This window comes from Calidris pugnax, unplaced genomic scaffold, assembly GCF_001431845.1.
Source record: "Calidris pugnax isolate Ruff unplaced genomic scaffold, ASM143184v1 scaffold125, whole genome shotgun sequence".
Taxonomy (NCBI): Eukaryota; Metazoa; Chordata; class Aves; order Charadriiformes; family Scolopacidae; genus Calidris; species Calidris pugnax.
The window spans coordinates 589,566-614,882 of NW_015090906.1; the positions used below are offsets into that span (position 1 = coordinate 589,566).

A 25,317-nucleotide genomic window follows, 5' to 3' on the forward strand; every position below is an offset into this window, starting at 1 on the left:
AAGTGCTTCAACATAACCATCTGGGAGAACTTCTCTCCAATTTTGATAATAGAGGGAAAAGTTAACTGGGCTGCCATAAAACAAATAAAGAGAGAAGAAAAAGGAAACCCCAGTGCCTTTTGTTAAGGAGGAACAGATGTAGAGCCGTAGCAGCCTGCCAGCTAGGTCAGGTCATATCAAATATTGTGGTTGTTTTCTTGTAGCCTGATCCTCCTTTTGAACTCTCTTTCAGCAATGAAGTTGTAAGGAATGAATTAAAGAAGCTGCCCGCCCTTCCAACACCAGCGCTGAAGGAGCATCCTTCCCTCGCTTACTGGTAACGTACCATTCTGCTGAGCAGAGCCCTCTGTATGGCATAGCTGAACTAAGAGGGATGTATTTCTCCTTTCATACAACCTAGGTGATGTTCAGAGGTGGAGGCTTGTGAGCTCTGTCTTTATTGCATCTTTATTGCACTGAAAATTAAATCTAGGATAGGAGAAGGAGCGCAATTAAGTTTTGTATGCCCCACACATAGATTCTTTATGCCACCCTGCCTATCCCTTTTATCCGTGCAAATAACAAAGAATTTGGGGAAAGACTGTTCATTAATGGGGAGATGCTTTCACTTGATTTTCCTTTTGTTCCTCTTTCATGTTTGTCTTTAAAGCATTAGGCTACAAGCCTGGGGGTGGGAGTGAACTTCTTTATCTGCTACTCTTTTTAATTTTGGCATCTTGGTAATCTGAGGATGGCACGGAGAAACGAATCAGCTTGTAGTTTCTGATCTCAATTCTTCCCTTTGCCAGGAAGGCCATCCACTTTTCCTAGCACAGCTACAATACCAGAATTAGCTGTACCCTGTGTCAAGCTGTAGGCAAGCTGGTCTGTGAGGTCTCCTAATCACTTTCCGAGCACATCAGGAGTGACTCAGAGTCCCAGGCTGGGGTTACCCACACAAAGCTGTGGATCATCACAGTCTCCTGATATTACTGTCCTAAAATCAAACCAAATCTTTGTGAAAACTTGATTAATGTTGGTAGTTGCTTCACTGGAAGAACAGTCTCCCTGTTTGGAGCATCTCTTTCCTTTTTGCACAAGTTAATCCACACATTAAAAAAAAAAAAAATGTGCTTTTCCAGCCACATTGGTGGCCTGGTCTGCCTGACAAACTTCTCACTCAGGCTAAAAGCCACCACAAGAGGAGGGTAGCCATGGTCAGGGAAGGCAAATCTGACCCTTCAGCAGCAACTTGGACTAAAGTCTTATTCAAGTGCCCACACAGCCTTTCCTTCAGTTGCCTGTGATGGTATCCATACACAGGAAAGCAGTGACAACCCAGGCTGCCTGTCAGGCCCTGTTTGCCCATCAGAATCTGTCTGTCCCCACGGCCACCAAGTGTTAGCCAACATGCCTATCCTAAGGACTTCTGCTGAGAAATATCAGTGAGTCTGGGACAGCCTCTGTCCGTAAGACACCCTCCTTGGGTTTGGGCTGTGTTCAGTCACCTGAAGTGAGAAGAGCCATGTAAAACCTCATGCTCAGAACGTCACTAGTATTTACAGTTAGACACGAGGTACAGCACTTCTCGCAGCTGTACTTAATTTTGTGGGAGTTCTCATGAGACTGAGAACAGGTCGCAGGTTGGGAAGCTGGTGGTTTCCAATGGGGTAGTAAAACCAGTGGCTAGAGTCCTGTGACTCCCTTGTGATTTCACTTGAGTGACCTCTTATACATCACTAGTTCTTTATTTTTTGATGGTGGCTCTTTTGTAAACGCCCTCTGAAACGCTGAATGGTCTCAAGAAGAGGCTGCTGGTGAATCAGCTGAAAAGCTTCTGAAGTACAGATCAAACTTCAGTGATCTAAAAGGGCAGATTTTTAAAACTGGGTTTTCAGACACTTCTGCATGCCATGCAGATTGCATACTGGATACAAATTTCATCATGTTCTTTTCTGTGCACAATCAGTGTTATGCTGCAGTTCTTCAGCATTAGCACAAAGCGGTAACAAGTGAATTTCCAGCTCTGGAAAGAAACATTTAAAACATTAAACTTGAGATGGGTAGTTGCTGTAGTTAGTTTAAAACAAACAAAACACCGTTTGTATAGGGTAAAATGGACTAAATAAATGGGCAATAAAATGGGCAATAAAATGGATAATCGAGTACTAGGATACCTTCAGCAAGGTACTATGATAGGTCTGTATGAAACAATATAAAATTTCCATCACACCTCATGAAAAAGCATCACTTGTTGCTCCTATCACTTGTGTACTCCTATCAAATGTGGTAAGACCAGGGGGATGAATCCTGGATTCTTAGGTGAGCGAGGGATGAATCATCACAGTTTGGTCCCTCTGGCTCTACCTTCACGGAGTCTCCTTATTGCCTACCCTTGCTGCAGGCCTTTCCCTACCCTCTAACATCTTCTTGGAAGCTTGTAGACATCACAACAAAGATGAAGGTTGTAGTTTTTATATCATCAAGTTTTTGTTTCCAGCTCTCTACAGATTAAGAAGAATCAGTTTCACATCTTGTTCTCAAACATCTTGTAGCATCACTGGTTACTGGTGAAGCAAGAAGGAGTTTGGGGTTTCTTTTGTCTTTTAAATGAGAACCTGAGCTTCTGGTCCTCCCGCACAATCTAGGAACTGGGGCTCTGGGTTTTGATTTTTCTTGCCCATGCATGGAAACAACTGACAGTATTTATTATTTTAGACACAACACTAATCACAAGGAGACAGGAGAGAACCTGTGTTAGTACACAGCACTTCTTTCCAGCCATCATCATTGCATTTTATGTCAATTCGGATCCTCCCTAGCAATCCAGCCCAGTACTGGGTTGCCAGTAAGAATGCAAGGAAGAGATGCACCAGCACAAAGTGGATGCTAGAATGGGATTTTCAACAGACCAGGGGGAAGACAGACTTCTCCCAGGTTCCACCAGACTCTGAATGCAAGCTTGTTTCTAGCATCCTAAAGCATCAGCACTGCCAGAAAATCCACCTCTGAAAATATCAGCTGAAAATTACTTTCTCTAATATAGCACAGACCTGAGTCTCTGGTCCTGTTCTTGGTCTCTTTGGCCCAAGAGATGGTCTGCTGGCTTTAGTAGGACAGCATATGACTGCAAATAAAGACATTAGCATGTTCAATAATATAATCAAGATGGACAAGGGTTAGAAACAGAACAACAGTAAGGCACAGCAATGAGGGCAGAGCTATTTGAAACAGCTCCGTGTGCTGGGAAGAGAGGGGAGAAAAAATCACCTTTGAAAATCTGGATCTGATGATGAGCAACTCTGGCCCTGTGTTTCCTTGCAAGTTGTCTGCTGTCCAGTTCTGTAAGCTGCTGGGACAGGAGGGATTTCTTGGTAGTTCTAAAGATCTTTATCAGGGTTGTCTGCTGCGGGATATCATCCATGTACTGATTTCTGCAGCTTTTGGGGGAATGTTTTAAGAGCTGGCAAACAGGCGGTAGTGCTTCAGCAGCCTCCGTGTCGCCACATTAGTTAAGCATCCTCTGTCAGCCCTGCCTTATGAATGAGCTTCTGTGTCACTGACACAGAAATGAGCCAGAGCAGGGGGAGAGGAGATGTCAGCTGGTGGTCCAGGCAGTGTCCCAGCACTCTCCCAGCTGTCCATAACAGCACAGCAGCGGCTCAGGGATGAACAGCTGAAATGATAGGGGAGAATGTTCATAAGCTCTGTTAATGCTCCTTCTGACCCGTGAATGGTTCTGCTTGTTTTCCCTGGCACATGCTGGGCTTACCCCTCTGTCCCAGAGCTGGAGGCAAAAAGTGATCTCTGTGCTGGATGATTCTCCTTGCCAGGGAATGAAAAGGAAGTTCAAAGAACTGTTAGAGGAGCGACTGTCAGGCAGCTGGGTGGGATTCATGAGCATTTCTTCAGTGTAGACCTCTCCATCTGAGCTAGGTGCCCTCAACTCCCTTTACTGTCACGATGAATTCTGTTCTGGAGTATCTGTTTCTTTCCCCAAAGTGTGACTAGCTCAGTGTTGTAGGAAGGTGAAAGGCAGCAAATCTCACTCTTAAATATTCATGACTCGATTGATAATTCAGGCTCTATTTTTTTTGTCCAAAAGTAGAAACAAGGATGATACTTATCTGGCACTTAACATCTGTAGACCTCAAGACATTATGCAATGGAAAAGAAGATCATTAGTATCCTAACGAGGCAATGGAGGTATAGAGCGTGTTGCCTGCATCTGTTTAGGAAAACTGGGTAGAACATGGACTATCCCACATCTTTTAGGATGGGTTGAGAGCATAACTTTATTCATCCCACTGTTCCTTTTGAAGGAGATGAGCCATCGATTGGCTTCCCTGCCCAAGGGGTATGGTCTGGGAACATATCCATTATTTTATACTCATCATTTGTAAGAAAGCAGAGCGCATCCGGAATCACATTAGGTAATCATTGTGTAGTGACATCTATCCTTTCCTTGAATGGCATCAATATGAGAGCTTGATCTGGGCAATAAACTGCACAGAGTGGAAACCAAAGCTAGGACCATTTTCCACTGCAGAAACTCCATTGTTTTCTGAGAAGTCACTCTTAGTTTCTTCCTGTCTGAGACACAGAGGAATTGCATCCACATGTAATCGTGGTTTTAAGAGGTAATTTCAAAGGGCTGTAAGCCCTCTCTGTCTATCTTTTTTATTAAGAATGATGTTTTTTGGAGATCTTCCAGTACTGAACACTCATGTAATTCAGTTATTGCTCCAAAAGTAATCCTATTTATGATAATCATGGCAGGAGACTCGGGCTCTGCCTTCATGTGCACGCCCATAACATCTGTGGTACTTGCTTGGATCGGCGGACTGAATATGGTTTCATAGCTGTTGAATTTATAGCTTACAGGTCGTTTTCTAAGCATTAAAATTATTCTGAGGGATGATTTGATGGGAGAGCTGGACTATTCTTTACCCGTGTGATTTGTCACTGACTCAATCAGCACCCTGTACCCATTTTGGTGTGCTGGTGGGACAACATTTCACCTTGCCCCAGTAAGAGCCCTTTTATTTTCACCAGTGACTTTTGGAGGAAGTCACTTGGGGAGTGAGTAAGGAACGCGGTTACTCTCAGACGAATTACAGGTTTGTGTGGGGAACAGCTGGCCCCACTGACACTCCGACAGACCATCTACTTTGAATTGCTCTGTGCTGTCTACACTGGTGCTTCTGGTCCCCTCCCTTCCTCCCTGCATTACCAGGGATGCCCTGGTCCTCAGCTACCTTGTGCCATGCCTCATGCCCCATCTGTGCACAGCACACCTTGTTTGGCAAGTCACAGCACAGTCTGTCCTTCTTGTGATGCCACAGAACAGAACATCCTGTGTGTGATGTCACAGCAGGTTCTGTGTGGCCACTACCTGTGACATCACTGAGGGCATTATGGAGGTTGTGCCCAGCAGGGGCAGGGAAACTTCATTCTAAAAGAGATTCTGGCTCCACGCAGATCTCTCTGGCACAAGGATGCGTATGGGGAAGCCAGCAATGAGGAGACAACAGTCGTGTTAGCGGGGCCAGTGAAACCCTTTGCAGTTTTCCACTAAAGTCCCTGTGGGCATCTCTGAGCAGTTGCAGTGAGGTCATCTACCAGACCATCCCACACTGCTGTGCTCCTTCACACTGCCTAGCAATAAAAATAGCTTCAGGTCTGCCTGGAGAAGGATTACCGCATGGAGGACAACTGGGTGGCTGCCTTTAAAGGCCCCATGAGGGGCCCCATCTGGACCTAGGAAATGCAGGGAGGAAGGAATGTCACTTCACATGGGCCTAAACTGCACACAGCATGATGGCGTTAGACAGGCATTTGGTACTGCTGGAAACTTATGCAGTGCCATGTAGGGAGGGAACAAACGTGACATAAAGCTAGTTTGGGTTGCTTTCCTCTTGGACTGGCAAGGTCTGTACAGTATCTTGAGGGGACTCAACAGATTCCTTATCCTTGGTATTGCAACATAAAGAGGAAGAGATTGGGTTTAAACCTGAGAATTTGAATATTCTGTCACGCCAGTGTAACAGAGCTGGTCCTGTGGGCATTACACTGCTGGAAATCAGAGAAGAACCAAAATCAGCATTGGGAATGGGCCCTGGCCCATGCTAACGCCCGGTGCTCAGCCAGGAATTGCTGGGGGAGTGCGAGTTACTATAACCTCATAGTATGCAAAGGCACCTAGAATCATCGAATTGTTAGAGTTGGAAGGGACCTTAAAGATCATCAAGTTCCAAACTCCTGCCATGGGACACCTCTCACTAGACCAAGTTACTCAAAGGCCCATCCAGCCTGCCCTTGAACTCCTCCAGTGATGGGGCATCCACAGCTTCTCTGGGCAACCTGTTCCAGCCCCTCACCCCCCTCACAGTAAAGAATTTCTTCCTAATATCTTATCTAAATCTCCCCTCTTTCAGTTTAAAACCATTACCTCTCATCCTATCACTCTGCTCCCTCATAAAGAGTCCCTCCCCGTCTCTCCTGTAGGCCCCTTTTGGTACTGGACATCAGTACTTTAACAATAAAAAGACCCTAGTTTGAGTGCCTTGGAAACATTCCCTGCCACTGTTTAACCTGCTGTTATAGACATTGCCTCTGTGTACACTCAGAATTTAACTCCTTGCTGAGGGAGATTTCCCCAGAGTGTTTCCCCTAGTGCTCCTGTACATGGTTTTGTGCAGTTGCAACGAGGAGCAATCTGTGAAGCTTAGCACTATTACTGGCCGCTGATTTCTGAAAGCTTTGCTAGCTTTTAGAGAACTTGGTGGGCCTGGAAAGAAGTTGCAGTAGCTAGGGCAAAGCAGAGCTTGAGCAGCTCCAACACACAACTGTTTGCCACACAATGTAATATCATGGGCATCGTTTGTAGATAAGGAAAGTAAAGCAGAGAGGAAAAAGTCTGTACGTGTAGATATCGTGTTTGTGATTAAAAAAGTTTCTTCCAGAAAGCCAACTCCTAGAAAACCATTTTTATTCTCAGTCTGTGAACGCCCCTTGTTTACCCTGGGCTGTATCAAATCCTCTCATCTAACACTTTTCCTTGGCATCTTTTGATTCCCTCAGTCAGTAGCTGTGTTAACAGAACTATCTCTTCACCTTTTGGCAAGATGCTTTGTCATGATACTGCCATTATGTAAAATATCTCATTTCTTCTTTTCCAGTGAGGATCGGGTCATTGAACATTACAAGAAACTAAATGGTCAGACAAGAGGTCAAGCAATTGTGAAGTAAGTGAAACAACAGTGACTTCTTTTGACCTTTGTTTTATTGGGAAATACTTACAGTAGACTGTAAATACAATATGTAACGATGTCTCCCATCTCATCTAATGCTTTATTTTTTAGTATTTATGTACTTGATTATTTATTTATTTAAGCATTTTTCCCAGATCATCCTCTCAGCTTCTCAGATGTGTTATTCTCTTATGTGTTGTTTTGCAGTTACATGAGCATTGTAGAATCCCTCCCAACATATGGAGTGCATTATTACGCAGTAAAGGTACGTGCTACAAAAAAGGTCATGTATTGAATTAAACTGTTGTTGGAGAGGGAGAGAGGTACAAATAACCATCCTGCTTACAGAATACAATACACTGCTACTAAAGTCGTGTTTCACTTCCTGTGATAGGATAAACTTATTTCAACTGTGTAGTGAATGTTTACTAAATACAACTCCAAAGAGGAAAATCCTGTTCTTGGAGATAATACTCTTGAAGTCCTATTGTGATGGAGACATTCAGCCCACGAGCAGCAGTGAGCTCTGGTGATGCCCATGAGCCAGCACCAAAGGGATAAGCCAGCCACATTACTGGCAGAGTCAATGCTCCCCTCCTTTTTGTACATCCAGGAGCTCATACTTTTCCCAACCAACAGATGTATGAGCAGCTAACTAGGGCCAGCCATGACCTGCAGCCTGCAGCTCCCTTTGCTTGAGATATAGGTGGATGGATACAGATGTAGTACATCTTTTTAATGCCAAATCACTGTCCCATACTTTAGACACATCCCCCTCCCCAAACAGTTCTCCACTTATAACTATGTGGATTTCATTCAGGTATTCATGAAATCCCTCATTTTTTTTTTTGTCTAATGATTTATCACCAGATCTTCCAGTCTCATATTATTATTACTTCCCTGTCTGACCAGCTGTATAGGGTTGTTATTTTTTTTTAAGTAGAGAAATCAATAAACACATAAAGAAAGCTAGTTCCACACTCCCCAGAGCATATTCCCTCATTTATCACCCCTGAAGTTTTGATGTGTTTCATCATTATCTCTCTGCATAGATCATATGCTTTTTCATACATCTGTAATGTCTTGCACACATGGGGTACCATAAAGCCACAAATATCTGACAGTGCTTGTCTCAGGGAGATGCATTTCAGTCTGCTCCTGCTAATGTGCAGGGCATTTTGTGAAAAGCATTAGCCTCACCTTTTGCCAGAAGGCAGGATCCCTCCAGCACCCTTTGTATCCAGATCTCTTGGATTACTCTAGACCAAAAGAAACCTGGGTGACTGGGCTGGGTGTCCAACCCTGCAAACACCTGAGAGCTATTCCATGAACTCCCCGGGATCAATAAGTACCAGGGAGCAGCAATGAGGCAGCAGATATTGCGCGTAATAGGTTTTGCTTCTGCCTGATGTGGGGCTTTTGGTTTTGCTGCATTTTACTCTGCCATTCTCTATTGCATTAAGAGAACAGATGTAATTTCATTGAGGACTCCAGTTCAGTAAATTGCAAAGAGGCTGGTATCAGATATCAGCCATTACTCCATCAGGCCATTTTATTGCACACTCAGACACAAAGCAGTTGGGTCCAAGCCTGTCAGACCTTATCACTTGGTAGCTCTCAGATCCCATTACTGCTGCATTTTCAAGATTAATGCTAAAATCCCTCCACATAATTCAAGTCAGCTGGGTGATTCGCTTTCCTTCCTCTCCAATCTCTGGGAGTTCAGACTGAGTAATTTGCAGGGAAGAGAAAGGGGATGCACCACTGCACAAGGGACCCATGTCAAACCCCCCCGCTTCCCCTGGCAGCATTTTGAGTAACTTGACCACAGGTGATGCATTTTAAATGGTTTTATATGTTATAGCTAAAAGTGAAACAGATCTCTCCTAAACACCATGTGGCTTTGTGACTTGGGGAAATTCAGCAGGGATAAATTTAACAGCACTCATGACATTCAAAGACATTGCTTAGAAAAGAATCTTTGCCTTGAATAACAACTTTGGAAATCTCCAGTATTTCCCCATTCTATTCAATATAACTCCCTCTCTTTTTTCTTCCAGGACAAGCAGGGAATTCCTTGGTGGTTAGGACTTAGCTACAAGGGGATTTTTCAATATGACTACCATGACAAAGTGAAGCCAAGAAAGGTAAGTGTTTACTTTTCTATCAAGGTCTGGGCTTGCCATACGTGTTATAGCTTGATTTGAGGGTGTGATATATACCAAATACTGGCAATGATTCCTGTGATTTTGAAGGCTGTTGTTTCTCCCAAACTTGTATGAATGTCTGCAAAGAATTAATGGAAAAAGGTAGCTCTTAATTTATTAAATGTTGTGGTACAGGGCAAAATAAGCATCACTTAATCTTGCAACTTACGCTTCTTTTTTGCATGGTTCATTAGACATAAAGGAGAACTGAAGGCCTGATCCTCTCAGGTCCTGGAGACTTTCCATCCCCACTGGCTGTGGCGGGATTGAGGGTGCTCAGCCAGCCCCTGATTGTGTATTGTCAAGCCATAAATGATCCAAGAGGGAGAGGGAAGAAGGGACAGGAAAGCTTCTTCCATTTATTACAAACAGAAAAAATGGCATGATTTTCCCAGGACCAGCATGGCATTTGATAAGCAACAATTATATGAACTGAAGAGTTAGCGTCAAGCTAACAAGAAAAGAAAACTTTCATCACATGACTTAAAAAATAAGGCATTAAAAAGTTTGTGCCCAGTTTCTGATTTGTTTAGGAACTTTACTTTGAAATGGTTCACAAATCAAGGCATGGCATGCATAGATCTGACCCCTAGACCTTGGTCAGTGAGGACTAGCCATACTGGTCTCTTCATTACTATTTTTCGTGAGGCTTTCAGTGTATCTGAAAATCGGTATTTGTCTCAGTCCTTCCAAACTGCCTTTGAGAAATCCAGGTAAGGAATGTCCTGTTCATTTGGGAGGAGGAAGGTTCTGATCCCCTGAGCTCATCCTGCTAGGCGGATCCATGTGTTCTGATTTTCCTACCTAGGATGCCATCCGATAGAAAAAAGCTCATCTCTGAGCACATGCCCTGCAGGTGGGCATGCACAGTCTGTTAGCAACTGCATTTGTTGTACTGCAAGTCCATGGAGACATCAGGAGGCAAGGTTTCAGGCTTGCTTGCAGGCTGCAGAGCTGGACGATTTGGAGCAACTAGGAAGCTCTTCAATGGATGCAAATTCTTCCACACTGAATTAATTACTGCATTGCTCATTTGTCTTTGTGCCAAGGTCCTCCCTCCCTTTCTTTCACCTCCTCTGATTGCATTCAAGTTGGACATTTTCTGGTGCTCACAGATAGCATTTTCTATTAAACTAGAATCAAGGTTTTGGTAGAAAACGGTACTGCTAAGGAGGCAGCAGGAGAAAATAGGTGCATTGATTAGCCTTTTATTCACTGAAGGCTATTAATGGGGCTTTCTATTCATTGAAGAAAAGGATGAGGGGAGTAAGGGAGTTTCCACAGAGCATCTGTGCTCTAAAAGATGTATCTATTTGGGATCAATCATTACCTGCAGGGCAAGCCATACTCACACGTGATAGTTTGAAACATGCCTAGGCTAGGTATTTGCACCCACATACCTCCATTGGTGCCAACCCCCCAGGGAAGACATGTCCTTAAAACAAGCCTTCAGAAGTCAGTCTTAGTGACAGAAACATTTCTTTGGAGGAAAACTGTGTTCTGCCATGACAAGGACTCAGCCATTCACAATCTATAGCAATTTTTATCAAGCCTGATGGAATGAGAGTGTTGGTAGAGAGCATCAGAAGGAAAAAAAAAAGAGGTCAGGTACTTTGGCTGCATGAGAATAGACAGCTGTTTCCACTGGAAGACTCAAGCCTCCTTTCTTAATGTCTTTACTTTCTCTTCTTCTCAACCACTCAGGGTGATCTGGTTTATAGCATTAGTTTTAGAGCTTGATAACATCTTGGCCAGCCTCTCTGTGTCCCCACTAACCTTCCTCTCTCTCTTCCTAGAATCACAGACTATAGGCATAGCCTACTCTTTTTCTGCAAGTGTAGTCCTAAAAAATAGGGTGCCAGTTTTCTCTTTATTGGGAATTAGTGGGTTTTTTTCTCTCAGCACATTATGTACAAAATCCAGGAGACCCAAAACAATGGTGCTGCCTTACGTATAAACCACTGAGGACTTCTGTGGCTTAGCAGAAGTGGTCATAAATCTGGAAGGGAAGGTTGGGTGGGAAGGGAAAGCAGGAATTTCCGGGCTAGAATTTGTCCCTTGCCACAATCCAGAGACCACAGCAGTGAAAAGACAGCCTAGATGAGCATTTCTCTGTTACATGATGCTTGCAAACCCCATCTGTTGGCAGGGCTATTCCAAAATGTAGAGCCTAGATCTGGGACAGGACTTGGATAGAGTGGCTGAGGCTTCATTATTTCTCCATCATATGCTTTTACTCTCTGTAGAGCAAGTAAAAAGACTTCTTACCCTACACAGGTGGTAAAACCCCTCTGGCGAGAGCAGCTCAACTCCCTCAATGAGGTGCAATGTTTAATCCTTTGCTAATTAGATTGTAAAATTGCACTTGATAACCCTGGTATCTGGGAGCTTACCATAGTATCTGATTCATTTCACTGTACCAGCATGGGCTGGTTCAAGTCTTTGCTGTGCAAAGAGGAGGGGTAAACCTTACTGAACTTTCTGCAAGGTAAAATTAGAGGGGGAGGGGGAAGGAGATTATGTCTTTTCTGATCTTTATTATTTTGTTCCTGCACATTGCCAATGCCAGAAACAAATTGAAAAATTACAATGGAAAAATAAATCTCCCTGGAAGAAACACAAGCAGAAAATTGTAGCAAGAAACCATCTGAAACCAAGACATTTATATTAAATGCATATAAAAACCTTGCTTGTCTTATAAGGGAGATTGTAATGTTTTCCTATTATGTCATCCTAGATAGATTTCCATGCTTATTGTGTTTGCAAGTAAAACTGTAACCCACACTAAGCAGCTGAGCCTATCTCAGGCGATCCCATTAGCAGTCACTCAAAACCACATTTTTATTAAATTGCTGGAGTAAATCGGCCATGTGTCTCTAGAAAACTAACTAGGTTTGTCAGCAAGTTGGATGAGTCTGGAAAGGAGAATTAAGGCTGATGCGGGGCCAGAACTTGATCTTGCTTGTGCTATTCTCACTCAGGCGTAAGTCCTGCAGCATTTCTGGGGATGCAGCTGAGATGGGTATCTGGCACCTAGTCGGAGGTGGTTCAGATGGGAACACAGGGCTATTAAAATGGAATGCAGCTTGTGCTGGGCTGCAGAACCTAATGTGACTCTGTGCTTCTATTTTTATGTTCCCTCCTGCCTATACTTGAAATCTGTGGAAGCCCTGAAGCTACCCAAAGCCATCACTTTGAGGCTTACTGTCCTCCTTTCTGTTTTTCTCCTGTATGTTGAGGGGCTAGCTCACAGACTCAGCAAGCCCTGCCAAAGGCTTCCTCTTGAATGTTCCCTGTTTGAACCCAGATTTGGTCCGTATCTGTTATGATCAGATATAGACATTCATTCTTAGGTATTAAATAAATGCAAAAGTTCCAGTATACTTCACAAAATCCATCAGTGCAGCTGAACAAGATGGGAGTATCAAGTGTGGAAAGATAGCTGCTGCCCTGCTAACCATATGCTGAGGCATTCTGGAAGTTTCATAGTGGCTTGCAGAACCAGTGTCATTTTTGTAGCAGCAGTGCACAGCATCCAGGATGGGCAGAACCCAGCTCCCTCTATGTTAGTTAAGACCTAGCTTTTACAAACTCTTCCTTGTGAAGAGAAACGGCCCTTCAAGGATCAGTGTGCCTTGGAAAAGCACATCAAAAAGGAGTCGCTGGGCTCTACCCATCTTGGGTCAGCACCATCCAATATTCATGATAAACCAAAGCACATTCTTTGGAGCCAGGTCTTCAGATAGGACATGCCAGCACCACTCTCCCACAAGGCGCTAAGGCTGTAGTGACCAAACCCATCATTTTCAGAGAAGGGTAATTAGGGCTGGTTTTTCACTTGCATTGCAGAGCAATTAGAAAGAGTGAGCAAGGCACCGCAGACCCCCTGTGTGTCTATATTGTCCGTGAGTGGTGTTTGTTCATTTTAACCAGAAGGTAGGGATGTAACTCATCTTTATCCCCAGAGACCTGTACATGAAGTAGAAGCGGTGTAGCCTGGAGCTGTGAGACCAGCATGCTCAAGCAGTTGTAGTAGCACTAGGCATGTCAATGTTGTTCCAGTGAGATATTCCTACTGATTTAAGAGCCCAAAGGCATCTTTCAGTGCACACAGTTTAACAGTTAGTAAACAATTAACTCCAAGCTGAAGAGTGAATGATTAACAAAGTCAGCCAAAGGACTTCCATATGGCCAATAAACAGAGAAATGCTTTAACTTACCACCCAAAAATAAAACGACCTTAGTGGAGAGTCTGGTGGTGTTTGGTTCCTTTGCAAGAAATACCACTATATAGTGTTACCCCCTTTTCTTCCACACAAGGCTTGTGGCAGCAAAACTTAAGGTGAGCCTTTTTTCTCAGACTCATAAACATTATTAGTGTTTGCATTCTCTCGTTTACTGAAGAGAACCCAAGGGGAATAAAGACTTTTGGAAACAAGATAAAATGTGAGGCATCCCAAAATTCAGCTGTCAACGTAGCTTGACAAAGATTTTCCCTGTGACAGCCAAACATCAGTTTCTGCCATTTCTTCCCAGCGTTGTCCTTTCTCTGAGATGAAATGAAGCATGCTATGAAAATACTCTGTCCCTTGCCATAAGGTCTCCGCTGCGCTCTATGGCTTCTCATTACAGAAGAATTTAATTTGTAGTTTTGTTGTGAATCCACGACAGTAGTAATGGATTGACTTCCCATTTAAACATCCAAAAACAAGAACTGAGTTGGACCCATCTTACCAAGCAATACAGAGCACGTGTAAAATCAGTAGCTTTAAGTGTCTGATCAGAGAGAAATCACCTGCTTGTCGACAGCATGAGCAAAGTAATCAGCACACTGTGTCCTGAAAGTGAAAGATTGCTCTGTGATGTCACTTGGCCTTTTCCAAACAGCAAGAGATAGAGTGAACTTTCCCAATTCCAGAGGCAAAATGAGATATTTACACAGGAGGAGCAACAGCCTAATTAAGAGCCGCTTTACTGCAGAACAAATAGAGATCCTCTCTGCTTTAGGGCATAATGAAGCATTGTCAAGTCAGTAATTGCATTGATGGAGTAGTTAAACTTGTGCTTCCTGTGGTGAAGGAATGACAGACCAGTAACTTAAAAAAACATAAAGTAGGGATTGATGTGAAATGTACAGAAACTAGTGAACGATGGGGAGGAGGAAGCTGACAAATTGGTCTCTGTCCTGACTAATCATAGAACATCAGGACAGTCAAAAAAGCAAAAGAATCATGAAATTCAAATCAGTTCCAGGGAGCCCCATTCACTTTGCATAACTCCTTGCCACTTGAGCCAATGGAGGTCAAGAGCTTAGAAGGGTTGAAGGTAGGACTAAAAGTGTGACCCACCATGCCGTGTTTTAACATTGAATTGGTTGTTTTCAAAGAGGACTTTGGGAGGGGTTATAAACCCTCATGTTCAAGGAGGGTGTTTGATTTGGCAGCAGGTTGGTTTCTGTTGTCAGAGGTATGGAGCATGTGTGACGCTCCTCTCACTGGCATGTCACCGAGCCACGGGGTGTATTCAGAAAGGACTGGCCTTTCTTTAGAGCATCCAGGATCTAGAGGGGTCAGAGACAATGCACAGGACTCACGTCTAATTGGGCTTTTCTTGGAACAGCATCATTTCCTAAGACCTCTGCAAACATCTTTGCATTGCAGACAGGGATAAAAAGTCTCAAATTCACAAATGACACAAGAGGAGCAGAAAACATTTCCAGGAAATACTGGTTTAAAAGCTAGTGGAGTCTCAGTGGCATTGCTGTAATAAATTATTCACTTTGATTAGCTGACTGTTAAGGACTACCTGCTGACTCCTTCTGCTCAGCGCTTTTATTTCTCTTCCCGTTGCTGATCCTTCATGTTTTTTGGATTATGGACTTGGCTGTAAACTGAACCAGTCTTCAGGTCATGGCAGGTTCAACTCATTTTATAGTGCAGTAATTCAGTCTTGGTTTAGTGTTTGGAAATGTGGAGCACTGGAGGAGGGAGACATATATAAAACGAGGTTCCTTACCATGCTGTTTCTTCTCATAGTGAGAGGTTGCTCACCCTATTTTCTTTCCTATCAAAATGTAAGACCCAGATCTGTGACTGTTGAAGAGCAGCCATAGTTTAAGACCTTCCCCTGCTGAAATGTCTTGTTCCATCCCTGTTAGACAGGAGACCAATTTCTCTCTAGCACCTTTTTTACTGCTGCTGGCCCTTAATTTGGGATATCTACCATCCAGCACCAGGTTCTTCCCCTTTCAGCACCCACTTATTCCATGCCTTACCACCGCTTTTCACTGTGCCAAAAAGCTGCCAAGAGCACTGGGAGATGAATAAATCAGATCAGAGCACATTGGGCTGGAAAGCAGGATTTTGTCCCTGACACTGAGGATATCCACGGGATTTGGCCGGACGTGCCACTAGGCTGTCATTCAGTGAACATTTCTTTTGGCAGCAGTACCAGCTGAAGTGGCCTTCACCACCCTCCTCCCCCATCACAATCCTGCCACCACCGCTCATTTCCTCCCCTGGGCCCCTTCCTCAGTCACGCTGGTATAATTGTGTGGCCGGGAAGGAAACTGCTCCAGAGAAGGGATCAGAGCTCAGCGTAACCCAGCCAAAAAAAGTGGTCGCTTTTAACCTCGATCAGTTCCCAGACCCTTTCACCATCTGGCCCGCAATCAGTATCCCCCAGCACAGCTGTAGGAGCTGGGTATGGGTGCAGGCTGTATAAATCACCAGCAGCCAGAGAAAGAAACTGCCATTAACACACACAATAACTTTATGGAGCAAGACAAGGGCTCCATAGCTTGGAACAAGATGGAAGGAGTTTGGCTGCATGGAATTTGCCGTGGTTGAATTAACAGTTGGATGCAGGTCATCATCACCACTTTTTCTCTTTCTCTTATATGCTGGTAAAAGTTGGCTTCAGTGTCTCTCCCAAACAGAGCTATCTCAGACCACAAAGTAGATTGTCTAAACAAAGCAACTTTTTAAAACCATAGAATAGTCAGGTTTAGTTTCCATTATAGAGGTAAGTTTAGTATATTGATCAACTATAATGCTTGTAAACACTATTACATAGTCTAGGCAGTGCTGTTTTATAAGGAAACCGGCACTATTTTGGTGGTTTAGTGTATCACTGTGGTGATACCGCCAAGCATACTGTCCCCAGGGTGTTCTGTAAGCATTTACATTCACAAAGGCTACAGCATGACGTTCCATCCCCTGATCCAGCCAAGTCAAGCCCATGGCTACTATTAAATATAGGAGTAGTCCCATCAAAGTAAAACTCCCTTGCTCTAAGTGCTTTGTCGTATTCAGGTCTTAAAGAGTAATTCTCTATAAAAGCAGCAGCCAAGTCTTAAATGATTCTGCAGCTCACAGCAGGAACTTCAACAAGATGCAAAGACAAATCACTCCGACAGCACAAAGTGAAGCAAATTGGACCTCAGCACCCTGGAGTCAGGGTGGAGATCTGGAGAGAGATTGAAACCTCCTCTAGCACTTGTGCTTGGCTCTGAAGTGGTAGCAGGCTCCCCGCGTGCCGCACCCTTCTCGAATGCTGTCTCTTGGCTCACCAGGACTCACTACTCCAAAGGGCTGGGCATTTTTATCACCAGATTAAACCAGGCAGGGACCTTGTTGTTCAGTGGCTATGAATATGAGGCATCTGTAAGTCAGTGGCCTGGGCAGGAGGCTCAGAAGGTCAGGCAGTGCAGCCCGTTGCCACGTACATGGGATTGGTGCTCCTGTGGCACCCCATATACGGATACCCTGCATCACAGGAGTGTTTTTTAGTCACACAACCTAATATGTATGTGCATCGTCATGGCATGACTGGGTGTGGGGTGGGGATGGTGGTTCCTGTGTTTGGGTTCCAAGATAGATGTACTCTAGTCATGCCACTAGAGAAGAAGAAAGGATCCTTGGGGAAGAGAGTAGCAGGGATGGTTTGTGGGTGGCATAAATCATTTTGGGTGCCACAGGTGATTCATAGGCTATAGGCTGGGTATCCTTTATCTAATACCTAGTATATTATGTCAGAAAGATCTTCAATGCAGAAAGACCTGGTCACTTGGATTTACTTGCAGAGGATTAAAGGAAGAAAATTTAATTTCTAAGAATCAGGGGGAAAAAGCTCTCTGTAGGCCTGTTGATTTAGACACAGCCAGCATGGTGACAGCAATGCAGTATCTAACAGCATCTACCAGACATATATGTGTAGTGAAGGTGGATGTGGTTGTATATAAAGTCAAAGTCTGATCTCCCAGTCTGTATACAATTACAGCCGCAAATTTCAAGTTGCATTATGTAGACAAATAATGCTTTGTCCAAATAGCGGTGCTTCCCTTTGTGATCTGATGCTTTGCTGTCTCTCTGAGCCAATAAAGCACTTTGAAATTTAATAGGGAATTGTCTCTCCATAATAGAAATGAATTCAGAGTGGTGATTATATAGATCCAGACGCAATTTCTGTTTGGTCAAGCCAGAAATGTTTGTTGGGGTGGTGTGGTCCCATGAGAACAGCACACGGCAAAAGGGATCTCAAATTGGACCAGAAATTGTTTGTCTGTTTGGCAAAAAAAGAGTCCTGAAGCCTGAGGGGAAGAAGTAATTAGATAGTGAGCTGGGATTGCTGACAGACCACTGAAAGTCCCGCTCAGCCAAGCCACTCTCTCATTCCATGGGGGAAGGGAGGACAGCAAGCCTCTGGGAAGATCATTGGTGGGGTTGTTTCCCACATCAAATCATGCAGGAAACCTTTTAATTTTTTTGGTTTTGGAAGTGAAAGAAAAAGAAAACACTCCAAACTAATAGAAATACAGGAATGAATGGAAGTGTGGCAGGATGGAGGGCTAAGTTACAGCGTGGCAGCATCCCCATCTCATGACCTGGGGGCACCCTCAGCAATGGGTCACACTAATTCACAGGTGACAGCCCACAGAAATCTGCCCCTAAAACAAGAGTCTATTTGTTTGAGCTGAGATGGTGCTGTTCTGCCTGGACCAAATCCTTCCTCATTCACTCTAACTAGTTTGACAGAGGTATGATTGATGGAAGCAGGGTTGGCTTGAGGCAGAACACAAATCCATGCCCGGAAACGATGGCCCCACTGAAATCACTGGGACAAAACTGCCATTGACTTTGCTGGAGCTGTGATTTTCATAGAGTTTAAGGCCAAAAAGAGACCGCTCATAACCTCCACCCTGACCTCCTGCATAACTCAGCCCCTAGAATCCTGCTTGCTGGTTTGTTCAGTGGAGGGAATTACATTTCCAAAGAGGAATTTTTTTGTTATGTTTGTTTTGTCTTTAAACTCCAAAACAAAAGACTTGGGAGTTTGTATCTGCACTCATGCAAGCTGTGTGAAAATACTGCCATTGTTTAGTTCCATTGTTTAGTACCAGTTTTAGTATCAGGATCTCATCCAGGGTTGGCTCTTGCCCATCATGTAGGCGAGAGAAGGGGTTGCATTTGGGCTGTTAGAAATGTGCCACATTATTTCTCTGCCTTTCCTAGAAGCATTTCAGAACATCCACTCTGGGTGGTGGTGCATGCAGTCGGAGGGATGATTGTTCCTTCTGCATAGTATGATTTAACAAGGCATTAATCATCTGAGGAGCTGCAAGACTTGAAGGACTGGGAGATGCCATATAGGTCAGTAAGACCAATGGCAATTACAGCTGGTCATTTATTAGATGCTTAGAATCAAAGAAAAACACAGGTCAAAAGGGACGCTGGGTCTCTAGCCCAACCTCCTGCTCAAAGTTGGGCCAACTTCAAAGTTCGATCAGGTTACTCACGGCCCTAGTGTTTGACCACTTTCACTGATTGGTTTGGTTTGGGGGTTTTGTTGTATATCTAGTCAGAATTTCCCCTGCTGCAACCCTGCAACCTGTGTCTATTTCCCCTTACACTTTTGCTGGGCACCTCTGAGAAAAGTCTGTTTCCATCTCCTTTGTAAATTCCCTTCAGGTCACCAAAGAGAGCAGACAAACAGCAGGTAGATCCTCTGTAGACTTCTGCAAACAGTTTGATTCTGAACAGCCACGAAGCGTGATATCTCAAACCCCTGAGAGCATGAGCATCGCTGAGTAACACCATTCTGCCTGTGCCCCATCTCAGGTGCTTCAGGGGAAGACATGGACACAGAAAAGGGAAATTAAATGAGACAGCAAATACCTGGGCATTGATATCTGGTTCTTAATGGACCCAATGCACAACGGTTCACGTTGTGTCCTCACAAGGTTGTCCAGCCACAATGCACTGCCCAATTCAGTCCCAAGTCCAGCTCTTCTGGACACAGCAGGCAGAAGACAGCATCAGGGACCCAGAAGCCCAACCCCAGGGTAGAGTAGCCTGAGAATTACTTCAAAAAGTACTATTTGGGCACGTTTCTCTAGGTACAATAATCCAGAGAGCACTGTGCACCAACCACCAGTGCTCCCGTCCTTCAGCAACCCTCTCTGTCCTGATCCTGAGCTGCAGGGTGACACAGGAGCCAGCAACAGCCTTGTAAATGCCAGGGGTTCCCAAGCATATGGCACTGGCTACTCGGGCAAGGCTTCCCAAGCACGAAGGGACAGAGCACGGTGCATTGATTTAGCTCCCCGCACCTCAGCGAAGTCCAGGTCACCCAGGACATGAGTGACCAAGACAAAAATGCTCCCCCCCCATCTTTCATTCACAAAACACCCTCCCTTCTTTATCAGGAGCCTCTGGCATTTTTCAAATGCTCTGATGCTGACCCTACCTCCTGCTGTGTGCAAACTCCACAGCATCGGCCCCACGGTCAATAAAAACGGTAAAAACCTTCTTCAGACTCACACGGCTGAAACGGATGCAGATCCCTGGGCCTCCTCTCCTCCAGGCTCCGCTTAATTAGTGAGCAGCCAGCAAACCACAAGTGTGCTCACAAAAGAAGCTTGCGTCTGAAGGGCTTTGACTGCAGCTCTTTGTAACTAGTCACAAACATCTGGTGCCTGGCAAGCTCGCCTGCCTCTTGGAAGGGGTTTCCAATGAGAAAATTCCTGTAGGTTGCACCTGAATTCTCCGCAGCGCACCGGGCAGCGCTCGGATCTCTCCCCTGGCTCCTCTTCTAAGCTGCCAGCTTTGCAGAAAAGCCATTTCTGGCTTCCCCATCACGGCCTCCCTGCCCGCCCCAATGCATTTTAAACAGTACCCATGGTCCAACAGGGAACAATTATTCCCTTGAATGTTTGTGGGTTGATAAGAAGCCTTGCAAATTCACGTGATAGTGTTGGTTCCAGTTTTATTGGCACAAGGAAATGGAGCCCATGGTGGGGACAGTCCCCCACAGAGGAGGAGGGAATAAGGGTCATTCTTTTCTCCTTTTTTTGTCACCCCTTTCCCTTTTATGTGCACGCGTGAGTGTGCAGCTGTGCTCAAAAGCCAGTCTCGGGGAAACTTCCTTAAGTATCTATTGAAGATTAAATGATCTCATGTGCAGCCTGTAATGATGGCCACTACCAAAAATTGTTCCCATCTGAAAGCTGCCCAGTGCTGCATGATCCGAAACGGGCTGGTGACCTCAGAAGAGATCCCAGCAGGCAAACCACATCAGAGAAACTCACCCGCACCGCAAGCACCACTAATTGTCCCCTTGTCTGCGGGCTCTGAGTGAAGGCAGCTACTAAAGGGGGCAGGGGAACTGTGCTCTCAGCTTGTATTACCGAGTGACTTTCTCCTAAGCCTCATTTCCAGCATGTCTGGAGAGATGCTGTCCCCAACCCTCACTGCTGTGAGGTACCTTTTGTCTGGAAAAAGTCATCACGCCCCCTAATATAACTCCAGAAAAAGCCAATAAGAATTGTCCCATCCACAGGGGCACACAGTGGTTTTGGCCCTGCAAATCAACCAAACGCAATCACAAGCCAAATAACCCAAAACCAGACCCAGCCTCGGTGCAGAAAGAGGCAAACCTGCCATGAGCAAGAACGATTTGACTCAAACTAGCCCCAAAAACCAGCACGCATCTGTTGTCACTGCATTTCCACAAGCCTCCGGTGAAATTACGACCAGCTCTCTGCTGTGACTCTTATTCCCCAGTGAAGGTTGCAAGCATCAGCATGGTAAAAGGATCTTGATGGGTAAAAATTATGCTTCCGTTTAAGAAGACCCACTAATGGCACCTTGTGCATCTGTCACTGAATTAACAACATCAATTTGAAACTGTACGTAAGCCGGGCAACCGGCGAAGCGAACAGCTTGCTTACATTAGGAGGTCTGGCTGGAGGGAGACCTTAGGCTTTGTTTCTCCGGAGGGGTTGTGATCAGCTAACAGGAAAGCGGATACTTTCTTGTGGGTATTCACATTTTTGCAGATTGGATTCCTTATGCATAGGAAGGGTGAGACCTCTCAGATCAACGTGGGCAAAAAGGAGTGGGAGACTGCAGAATAATATTTGGGGAGCAAAGGGAGAGCAGTTACAGCAATGGTGAAACGCACGGTGTACGTTCCGGAGAGCAGGGCTATGGAAAAAAAGACGCCGAACTCAAGTTGCAGGGTCACTTTCACCCCCTCCCTCCCAAGAGCCTGGATTTGCCTCCTTCCGCACCCTGCCAAGAAAAACAAACTAAATATGAAAATGCAGCCATCTGGGGAGCTGCTCCGGTGCGCAAAAACGTAGGTGTCTAATGCCGTTTTAGGCACTGCTGGGGATCCAAGAATATTTCCGTGGGGCTGGATACAGCACTGGACCCACGGCAAGCTCCCTCCTTCCTGGGGCAGCAGCTGGGGGCCTGGCAGGGAACCCCGGGGCATGGAAAATCGCACTCGACGCCTACGTTTGGGCATCTGAACAGCTCCCCCAGAGCCCCCTGTGTTTGGACAGTTGGAGTTAATCATCGAAGGGAAACGGAGCTGCAGTTAACAAGCTGAGCACTGTGAGGTTTGGTAGCAGAGAGGATAAAATGGGAAAGGATTGGAGCATGGGGGACAGTCCGGCAGAGCCCGAGGAATGAGGATGGGGAGGAGAGCATCCAAGGAGAGCAGCTGCCAACAGCTCGGAGAAGGGTTTCAAATTCTTTCTGCGCCACACCGAAGTTTAGTCATAAATGACAACGGGGGACCCGGGGACAGAGGGATATTTTCTGAAGGGTGTGATCTGCTGGTTTTTTAGATTCTTATGTCTTCCACATGTCTGAGCGCCTCCCAATCACGTCCTCTGCACATGCCGTTATCCTCCCTGCCTTGCGGACGGACATCTGGAAGCACGGAGGGATGTTTTCGGCAGCCCACACGGCAGTCTCAGGCCTGACCCTGGTTGTTGTAGATGGGAGTTCAGGCCCCAAACTTCCTTTCTGTGCCTTTGAAGCTGGGCTACAGCTCACTGGGTGCTAGCAGGGGAGACAGACTTCCCGGCTTAACCCTTTCACCCCACGCCTGTCCTCCCTCGGTGGGTAAAATAGTGGGTATTTCTGTGCTCTCTTTAGGGATTATGACACTTATTAGCAGCAATTAATTTTTCTAATGGAGGACTAAAAGAATCCTCTAAGGACAGTGTAACCCAACCTGTCGAGCTTCCCATCACCCCCGTTATAGAAAGAAGAAAGGGAAAGAAAAGAGAAGGGGGGGAGAGGAGAGGAGAGGAGAGGAGAGGGGAGATCCACAGCTCTTGGTTGAAAACTTTTACAAACACAAAATATTTTCGGTTTTGCTGCCCCTGAACTATGACTGAGGGGAAAATGTTTGGGCCCTCGCTGTGGCTTGTTCTATTCACTAGATTTCACCTCCACCAGCAGCTTAATCAGCGCAAATCAAATTACGCCTCCTGTTTCCTTATCTCCAGAGCGCTGACACACTGGCAAGAGGCTTATCTCAGCACGGCAGGAGCCAGCGCCTTCCTTGGGGGTAGGACAGGAGCTCCACAGAAGCTGCTTGTAGTGGGAGAGGGAGCATAAATCAGGGAGAGCTCTTGCTGGCTCTTCTCCCCAGCAGCCAGGTTACTTGCTAGGGGCAGCTCGGGGAAGCCGAAGTAAGAGATGCCCAGGGGGGGTGGAGGCTGCCTCCTCCCTGTGGAAGCCAGGGTTTGGAGCCTGGTTTACTCGTTGGTAAAGAGGAGGCGGTGGTGGACCTGTCCGTGGGGGCAGTTTGCAGAGCTGACACGGTGTTTTTATTGCTTGCCATGGTCAGTCCTCCCTCCTGCCTGGGAGACGAGGGATATTTCACGGCAGAGATTTGGGGTATGGGGACAGCGTGAGCTCACCCCACAAACCCTCAGCAGAGACCCCCTGGCCTACACTGACTGTGGGGTGAGGGCACACAGCCAGCCCCCGGAGCCCCTTGGTGATAGGCTCGGCTTTGCCCGCTGCTTTGAGACGCCCCTAAAACAAAAGGCAGGAATATGATTTGCTTATTTATTACTCCTGTCTCTTGCACCGCCGGGATCAGGCTGGAGCCCTGGGCGCTGCCGGCAGGAGGCTGCCAGCACCCGGGATAATAAACCGGCTCCGCTCGGCTCGCACTCCTGAGAGTTTTATACCTTGATTGCTCTCTACAACTACCTGAAAGGAGGGTGTAGAGAGATGGGGGTTGGTCTCTTTTCTCAAGTCACAGGCGACAGGACAAGAGGAAATGGCCTCAAGTTACACCAGGGGAGGTTCAGGCTGGATATTAGGAAAAATTTTTTCACTGAAAGGGTTATCAGCCATTGGAATGGGCTGCCCAGGGAGGTGGTTGAGGCACCATCCCTGGAGGTGTTCAAAAGACGGGTTGATGTGGTGCTGGGAGGTATGGTTTAGTGATGATGCTCCTTGTTTGTTGTGTGGGTGTCTATTTTTGTCAAAGTTAGGTTGACGGTTGGACAAGATGATCTTTAAGGTCCCTTCCAACCTAGAAGATTCTGTGATTCTGTGATTGCGGGGGGAAAAGCAGCGCCAGGTATCACACTTCAGTGGGGGATCTCACCTACTAAGCCAGGCTACCTTGCCCCTTCGGGGGGTCTGCTCTGCACCCCCAACGCCCCCCCAGGGCAAGGCTGCTGTGCCAGGGGCCGACACACACCAGCTGCCCGCCCTCGGAGGCCAAAAAAAGCGGCTGAACCCCGTTTTTCCCCAGCCTTGCGGGTGTTTAAAACCCTATTTCGCCCCGCCAAGTGACACCACGTCCCTTCCCCGCCTCCTCCCGGCTCGGGGGGGAGGAGACCGCCCGCCCCCGGGGCTGCCCCCGCGGCTCCCGGGCCGTGGGGAGGGGGAACGGGGGGGTGCGGGCGGGACGCGGGGCGGAGCGGGGCAGCCCCGCCGGGAGGAAGCGGCGCGGCGGGCAGGGCTGGGCTGGGCTGGGCTGGGCGAGGAGGCGCCTCACCCCTTTCTTCTCCCCGCAGATCTTCCAATGGAGGCAGCTGGAGAACCTCTATTTCCGCGAGAAGAAGTTCTCCGTGGAGGTGCACGACCCGCGCAGGTGAGAACCGAAACGAGCCCAGCCGGGCTGAGCCGTGCCGAGCCGGGTTTTGCAATTCGGAGCCGGACTAAGCCTTGCCCAGCCGGGCTGAGCCGTGCCGAGCCGGGCTTTGCAATTCGGAGCCGGGCTGAGCCGTGCCGAGCCGGGCTTTGCAGTTCGGAGCCGGGCTGAGCCGTGCCGAGCCGGGCTTTGCAGTTCGGAGCCGGACTAAGCCTTGCCGAGCCGTGCCGAGCTGGGTCGTGGCTCTCCGCACTCCCCCCGCCTCTCTGCGGGGCTCGGTAGCTGCGTGCCCGTAAGCAGAAGGCAGTGAGCACCGAGCCGGGAGCTGCTGCTTCCTTCCAGCGGGACATTTTGGGTTCGGGCGGGTGTTTTTGAGGATGATTTTCCCCTCGGCTTCTAGCGGTATTTTATATTTTATTTTTTTTCCTTCCCTCTGTTTTGGCACCTTCTGACCCCCGGGGCTG

General features: G+C 46.4%; 1 protein-coding gene across 8 annotated transcripts in view; it reads left to right on the forward strand.

Moving 5' to 3' along the window:
• Positions 1-25,317, forward strand: part of FRMD4A (FERM domain containing 4A) — a 410,059-nt gene that overhangs the window by 343,611 nt on the left and 41,131 nt on the right. For all 8 annotated transcript variants that reach the window (XM_014949098.1, XM_014949099.1, XM_014949100.1 and 5 more), the window contains 5 exons: positions 233-316; positions 7,161-7,226; positions 7,440-7,497; positions 9,293-9,379; positions 24,777-24,853. In XM_014949098.1, coding sequence (XP_014804584.1) covers positions 233-316; positions 7,161-7,226; positions 7,440-7,497; positions 9,293-9,379; positions 24,777-24,853 — 372 coding nt within the window. The remainder of the gene's footprint in view (positions 1-232; positions 317-7,160; positions 7,227-7,439; positions 7,498-9,292; positions 9,380-24,776; positions 24,854-25,317) is intronic.